The sequence below is a fragment of the Pseudopodoces humilis genome, chromosome 5 (genome assembly GCF_049639895.1).
Source record: "Pseudopodoces humilis isolate 2021_Gansu_Grassland_sample_001 chromosome 5, ASM4963989v1, whole genome shotgun sequence".
Taxonomy (NCBI): domain Eukaryota; kingdom Metazoa; phylum Chordata; class Aves; order Passeriformes; family Paridae; genus Pseudopodoces; species Pseudopodoces humilis.
In genome coordinates, this window is record NC_142204.1 from 33935496 (window position 1) to 33943103 (window position 7608).

Sequence of the window (7608 nt, forward strand, 5' to 3'; positions counted from 1 at the left end):
CTACACTCCATATGCTTTGGCTTTTCTCAGCTAAGTGCTTTGTCAGAGATTTCACCTTGGATTTGAAAATTATCTCTTTGCTCGGGATCAGTCCCCCCAAATACCACAGCTTTCAGACACTGTATCTTCATTTCTGTGCCCTGCCTCAAGGAGCATTCATTACTGCTACGTTTCTCTCCTACTTGGAGTGTGTTGCATTCAGCAACACAGCAGCCTAGCTGGCTTCCTCTCCAGTTATGTGAAAATTACTAAAAACATTAAATGCTTCTTAAATAGATCTCGTCAGAAATAAAGCAGCTGCTTGCCTGTGCCAGACGCACTGACTATTACAGATACACAGGAAAGCGGTGTTAGGCCTTTCCCAGCTGTCCTCCGCATCTCCAGTTTCAACACCGGAGGACTTTCAACTGTTATATCTTTCCACCCGTGGAGGCGGGGGGTTTGTTTGTTTTTGTTTGTTTGTTTTGTGTGTGTTTTGTTTGATTTAGTTTGGGGTTTTTTTCCATTTTAATTGCGCTCTTCAGGAGTCGGTCAGAGTGAAGGAATCTGACAGCTTGGAGTTCCATTTCGTTTCCAAAGGAACACGGCCACAAGCGCCACTTCCGCGAGACCCGACAGTGCGACAGGCCGGCTGCGCTCCCTCTGCAGCGGGACGGCTCCGAGCGGCTCCGGTTCCCGCGGCACGGCCGAGCGGGGCCGCCCCGCGCCCCCCGCGCCCCCGGCCCCACTCACCGCACGGAGCCGCCGCGGCTCCCGCGCCCGCCGCCAGGGGGCGCGCCAGCGGCCCGGCCGCGCGCAGCGCCTCGAGCACGGCGTCGGGGCGCGGCGCCACGAGCCGCTCCCAGAGCCCGCGCGTGAAGAACTCCACGGCGTGCGCGCGGCACAGCGGCAGCGCGCGCCGCACGAACCGCGCCGCGCGCCGCAGCGCCCGCGCCGCCGCCGCCGGGGGCGGCTGGGCCGGGAGCGCGCTCGGCGGCCGCGACATGGCCCCGCGCGCGGCCCGCCGGCGGCGCGGCGCAGCTCGGTGACGTCGTCTCGGTGCGCGGCGCACGGAGCGCGATGGCGGCGGCGCGGCGCGGGGGGCCGGGGCCGGCGGCGGCCAAGGGGGGCGCGGCGGCCCGCGGGCCCGGCCGAAAGAGGCGGTGGAGGCCCGCCCTACTGCGCAGCGTTGTCGGCAGCGTCCAGGAGGGTGAGTCGGGGCCGCCGGTGAGCCTGAGGGGGCGCCGCGGGAGGCCCCACTCCTTGGCTCAGCTGCGAGCCGGCTCGACCCGGGAGTCCCGGCTGGGGCCGGCCCTGCCAGGCCTAGCGGAGGGTTGGGCTGGCGGAGCCCGCAGCCCCTCTCGCCCCCGGGTGTTCGTGGCCGTGGGCTCGGGGCTGGGGGTTGCAGGGCTGGCTGTGCGCGGCCTGTGTGAGCCGGAGCTCCCCGGGTCCGGGATTGCAGCCCTTGGGCCGCGTGGCGATGGGTTTCGGGTTCAGGACTCGCTTTGAATTTTCTCCGTAGAAAGGTGAACGTTTAAAAAGGAAGCGTGTTTGAGAAAAGGTTCAGATAGTTGATAGGTAGTTATGCAGATGTAAAGATGAATAGGAAGAAGAGCACGGGCTTCAGCAGCACTGTGCTGAAGTGGCAACTTTGGAGAAAGAATAAAAGGAAAAGTTGGAACTGATTTGGCTTCCCTTTAGAATCTGCTTTGTTAGTAAATACTACGAAAGTCAGTAGATCTTAAGAGTAATGTAATAAAAAATAGGGTATTAGGAAAAAAAAAAACAAGTTTAACTTAAAGTTTCATTTTTCTTTAATGGTCGAGACTGAAACAGCCAAAGTCTGAGCTTTCCTTTAAGCAGGAATGATTCTATGATGTAGCTGTAGAAAAGTTCTTCCTGGACATGTGTAGAAAGAAGGTAGTAGCAATAAAACACTGTTTAAATGAAAAGATGTAGTGGATTATTAATGTAGAGAGATATGAGGCTTTAGTGACATTTTTCCCTGTGTCACAGCACACTTCTGCTGCTGCAGCAGTGTTATTATCTGTCTTTTCTTGAGACTGCCTTTAGGAGCTGATTCCGGAATCTATTTTGATATTGCTTTAGAAGCTGTCAAAAGCAGGACTGAAGTGAAATGTTAATACATCTTTTCCTTGGCTTCAAAAAGCATTGGCAAAGGTGCATAGTGGTGAGTGGGCAATAAGTAGTGATGTTTGCAGTGCTCTCCCGGGGATTTAGGGAGTAATTTTGGGTAAATCAGCGATGCTGCAGTGGGGAACAACCTAATAATAATGTTTCTTACCTTGAACTTACGACTGGGCCTTATTAAAATTGCCACACATAGTGGCTTTTTCAATTTGGAAAGAAAACAAAATGAAAGAGTTCAGGCAACAATTGAATGGTTTGGTACTATTTTAGTGCAGGTGTATTTAACTCCCCTTTTCTTATTCTTTCAGGACGAGGATTTGCATTTCGGAGGAAACAAAAGATTGAACGACAGTACAGGAAATTGCTGAAAAAGAGAAGACAAGTGCCTGCACAACAGGGTGATCAGTTTACTGATACTTATCCAGAGCACTTGAAACATCTTTACCTTGCAGAGGAAGAAAAGCTTAAGAAGCAGCGGCGCAAGACTCCAGACAATTCAGTGTCATCAGAAGAAAAGCTTAATAAAGCAGCAGAGTAAGATTCCAAAGTCTTTTAAAAAAGTAATTTTTTCCATCGCTAAATAAATATTTTAGGTCTTAACAGTTCACATGGACTTCAGTGTGGTGATTTGCTTTACTAAAAATGCCATTGTGTCTTAAATATTTTTCCCTGGTGGTTAGAAAAATAAATGACAGCGTAACTAGTTTTGTGTACTTGAGACGACGAGGCGTCGTTGCACAGTATTACCACCAGATGGAGATGAGAATAAAGCAAATTTTTTTTTTTGTTGTTTTTTCCATAAGAGAGCAGTATTTCTAAATGAATGTTCTCATCTCTCTGCAATTGCTTCCATATGTTTGAACTAGAAAGAGAGAATGCAGCTCTAAGCTAGTATGTCCAGGTTTTTAGCTCTGAGGAGCTTAAATTATGGGGGAAACTCTTTTAGGTAGTCTTTAAGCTTCAGGAAACATCATCCATGTGGAGATACAGCAGATAAGGTGTATGACTAAAAGTTGTGTGCGCTCTGGTCTTTGGTGCATTTGGCATTGAAGAAGTTTAGTTTGTTGTGCTTTCTTGCTGGCTGCTTATGCATGGCCTGGAATGGTGTCGGGTATCAGGTAAGAATGGTGCAAACAATCCATTCAGTGTAGGAGGATGAGTCTTCTGAAACCTGTATTTGTAGTTAACTTCCCTGAATTTGTAAAAAGCAGTGGAAGACTGTGCTGTGATTGTGCAGTGGCTGTGGTGTCTATGGTTATGTCTGCTTGGTGATAATCAGTGTCTGAAGAACATGTACTTTTTCTTCCAGGTCAGTTGTGACTCAAGAGAAGTTTAAAAATAAGACGTCCAATCAGAAGGCAAAAGAAGAGTATGAGAAAATAAAGGCTGAGCATGCTAGAAAGAAAGAGGTACATTTAAACAGAATTCTTTCTTGATTTTAAACAAAGTCTAGATTAATGCCATTTCTGCCTCTCAGTCTTCCATCTGAACCCAGAGAAGATTGTAGGAGGTATTGGAACTCCTTCAGTCTTTTTCAACTTGACAGTGGTATTCAAAGCACACAGGCGTTCAAAGGATCCTTCTCTTTGTTCTTACTATTTTTGTCCTGCAGTTGCCGATAGCAGAATTTTATCACGTCAGTTGGTACATCAAGAAAAGCTTAGAGCTTGATCTGCATACCCCAGTGGATTATATTAGACCTCTTAAATTTTGTAGAAGGGGAAGTAATAACAATACCATCATCATGTGATGGAAAATTAAATACCCATCCTGTCTTTCATGGCATTATCATCATGCGGTCTTCATTTTACCTTTTTATGTACTTCGACCAACAGTGAAACAATTAAATGTAATAGTATCTGCAGTCAGAAATTTTAGTAATTCTCTTCATTCGTATTTATTTTGAATTATTTTTATGGGACATACTGTAATATCATCATTGTGAAATAGCGCACTTGAATTATTAATTTGAGAGGTCTTTATTTAACTACTGTTCTTTCCCAGGACATTGTTTGTTGCACTGTAAAAGGGCACACAGTGTAACATTGTAGAAGTCGTGTAGCTTCCTGGTCACATACTAAATTTCAGTAGCTACTGAATAAATATTAAATATCTCTATTAAATATAAATTAAATATATATATATAAAGTATTAAAAATACTTTAATAAATGTAAATATATATATTAAGTATTAAATGTATAGCTGTGTAACTATAACTGTATACTATTTCTTCAGTTCAGCTATGTTTAGTTTTATGCAAGCTGATCTGTGATTCTGGGTGAGTTACATGGTTATGCAGCTAATGGCTGCTTTTTTGCATATTAGCTATAGATTGTATCAAAAGAAATTAATGTTATGACCAGCTTATTTAGAGAAGGTGAGAACAAGCCAAACCCCAGCAAGACAGCAGGGAGTATTCTCTGGGCAGCACATAGGAGTTGCCTGAGTGCAGGTGTTGGCATTTTTAGTTTTGCTAAAGATAATTGGGCAAAACAGGAGCTAAGTGCCCAATAACAGTAATCATTTACGTGGAGTTCTTAAGTGGCGCGTGATGAAAAAGTAAAGTACGTACTTCACCATCGTGTATATTCGCAAACACTGGATTTGCTGTGTTTATCTTGGGAAGAGAAACAAGCCTAAAGACACAATTTTAGCCTCCTCAAAGGCCTTTTTTGGCCTGAAGAAAGCTAAGGCTTAGTAAAGATCAGAAAAAATTAATACAACTAGCAACTGTGTAAGTACGGTGAATGTTCTTGCTTGGAAGTAGGCATTAGGTTGGTAGCTTAACTAGGTATTGTATACAAGAATATGCTGAACAGCAGAAAAATTATTAGATAGGATGTGAATTACTGGTAAGTTAGAGTTGATGCTGCTCTGTTTTTTTTAAAAGGGGGGAATAAATTGTATTAGTCATTATGGTAAAATAAGTCAAGGGTTCTGAGTGGAAAGAGGTTATCTGTGCATATTTTGCTTATGCATGTTTATGTGATTGTTGGGATTTTTTCCTCTTAGATTTCTGTTTAGAAATCTTTCCTTATGTCTTGGTACCTCACTGAAGCCATCTAGGCTGTGGAAAACAAAAATTACAGCACTGGAAAAGGGGGTGTGAGATGTTGGGTAGAATCTGAACATAACACTGTGGAGATATCTACAGTGTTGATCATCCATCCATATACAGTTGACACTCCATTAATAGTTTGGTTGCGTGTCTGCTTCATGGAAGGTTTTACAGGTGAAAATTTGATTAAGGTTTATGGTTTTGTTCCATCTCTCTTAAAGGAACAGACTGCAACCTGTGTTGCTCAAAGAGGACAGGTCACTAGTAGTTTGGTCTGGATTAATTTTCCCTAGATAATGCTGTCCTAATAACAGAAACCTGCCCAATTTATGGTGCAGATATATCTCATATCCTATCAGCCTATCCCATGCAGAGGTGTCCAATATCCTAGCACATCTGGATTGGCAAGATATTCATTCACATGGGAGCTGCTGCATCACCTTTTTCCTTTCTTGCACTCGAGAAAGTGGGGAAAATTTTGCCAGTTTGTCATTTAAGGAGAGTAGTCAAGGAGCACATTTCACAGAAAGGAAGTAGTATGCATTGCAGCAGCAAACCTTATTGTAGGATGTTCTGCTGAAGAAAACTTGGCTCTTCTCTTGAAGCTTGGGGTTGTATAATTTGTTTTGATTGTCAGCATGTGCTGAAAGAACATCGTGATTCAGCTTTAGAGAAATGATGTTTCTATTGGCAGTACAATACCTAATTGCCAGTACCTATATAAAAATGAACTTTATTGCTTATGGATAGCTTTGCAGTCACAGGTTTGTAATTGTTTCATAATCTTATATTTTTACTTAATTTCAGGAAGCAGAAAAAAGAAAACAACAAAGAGAAGAAGCTCAACGTTTGTACAAGAAAAAGAAAATGGAAGCTTATAAAATACTGAGTAAGAAGACAAAGAAAGGACAGCCAAATCTAAATTTACAAGTAGAATTTCTTCTTCAGAAAATACAGCAAAATACATAACCTCTGCATATATTTAAGTTAGCTGTGGACATTTTATTAAATTTCTAATAATAAATACTGTCTTTTTGTTTCTGCATTACTTTTGTTATTGCCTTGATTTATCTCATTAGTCGAATGATATATTCATCCTAAAAATATCTCTATGCTGAGAGTGAAAGGGATGTGGTACCTTGAAAATAAATGGTCTGTATTTCTAAACTTAAATTCTATAAGCTGTATGTCATCTTGAATTAAAAGTAATAGGCTGTAGCACCATCTGACCATGAATCTAATACTTCCTGCAATTGTGATTACTACAGTTGCACACACTTGGGAGGACTAAAATGATGCATGTGATGTATTTGATATCTCAACAACTGCCAGTTCTAGGAGCGTGTTTTGTGTGCTCTTGGATAGGTTTGGCACGTGAAAACAAAGTACATATACTATACTTGGATGGCTACTATTTGTCGTTTTCCACAAAGAAGAAAACTTGCCAAAGGCCCAGAAGTGTTTGGAAAGGATCTTGGTAAAATAAATGTTGGCCCATTCATAAAGCTGTTTTGTAACTTGTAACATGTGAATTGCTCTACCTTTTGTGTATAGCTTTGTCATGAAATTTGTTTTCTTCTATGTAGCTTTTACATAATAGCAGTTTGGACCAATATTTTCAAGTCTGGATTTATGTATTTTCCCAAAAAGAGAGGTTTTCCTAACATTTGTGGTTTTTTTTAATATCTTTCTAACAACCCAGTTAAGGAAACACAACATTTGTCAGTTGAGAAGTTATAGTTGAGGATCCCACTTTGTGGATTAAAGGAAAAAAGAAATTATCAACTAAGCTAACAATGTTTTAGAAATTTCTTCAATCCACATTTGCTCACTAGAAACTGTGTGTGCTGGTTTTGGCTGGGGTAGAATTGTCTTCACAGTGGCTGGTACAGGGCTGTGTTTTGATTTGTGCTGAACACAGGGTTGATAGTGGAAGTTTTCATTATTGCTGAGTAGGGCTTGCACAGAGCCAAGGCCTTTATTCCATGCTGCCACACTGGCACAGAGATTGGGGGTGCCAGGGAGGCTGGGAGGAGACAGCCAGGACAGGTGACCCAAGCTGACCAAAGGGGTATTGCCATGCAGGGAAAGCTATTCTGAGACCACAAAGCAGTGAGTAAATATGGCAATGATTTCTCTCTTTCACCAGAATGTTGGTTTTTTTTTTTAACTGAACAGTGATGATTTACTACAAGGTAGATTTTTTTCCCCATTTTTTCCTTTTTTTGCTCTTTTTCTCTCTTGCTTTTTCCTTTTTTCTCTTTATTTTTTTTTCCTTCTGTGATGGAATGCAGTACAAGGACTTGAACTGCCAATGGCAGATGGAAAGTACATGATCTACAGTTGCTTACGTGTCACTTGAATCTAAAAGTCAAATGCTGGCGTAAAACTAGAAATAATTCTATCCAGTGCTTTAAAA

General features: G+C 42.5%; 2 protein-coding genes across 3 annotated transcripts in view; one reads left to right on the top strand and one right to left on the bottom strand.

Moving 5' to 3' along the window:
* Positions 1-985, bottom strand: part of METTL25 (methyltransferase like 25) — a 44724-nt gene extending 43739 nt beyond the window's left edge. For both annotated transcript variants that reach the window (XM_014248827.2, XM_088055330.1), the window contains exon 1: positions 733-985. In XM_014248827.2, coding sequence (XP_014104302.2) covers positions 733-985 — 253 coding nt within the window. The remainder of the gene's footprint in view (positions 1-732) is intronic.
* A 74-nt stretch (positions 986-1059) lies between these two features.
* Positions 1060-6234, top strand: CCDC59 (coiled-coil domain containing 59). Its single transcript, XM_005519398.2, has 4 exons — positions 1060-1189; positions 2439-2664; positions 3440-3539; positions 5997-6234. Exons 1-4 carry the CDS (start codon positions 1060-1062, stop codon positions 6156-6158), a joined length of 618 nt encoding a protein of 205 aa, XP_005519455.2. The 3' UTR covers positions 6159-6234.
* Positions 6235-7608: the final 1374 nt, after the last annotated feature.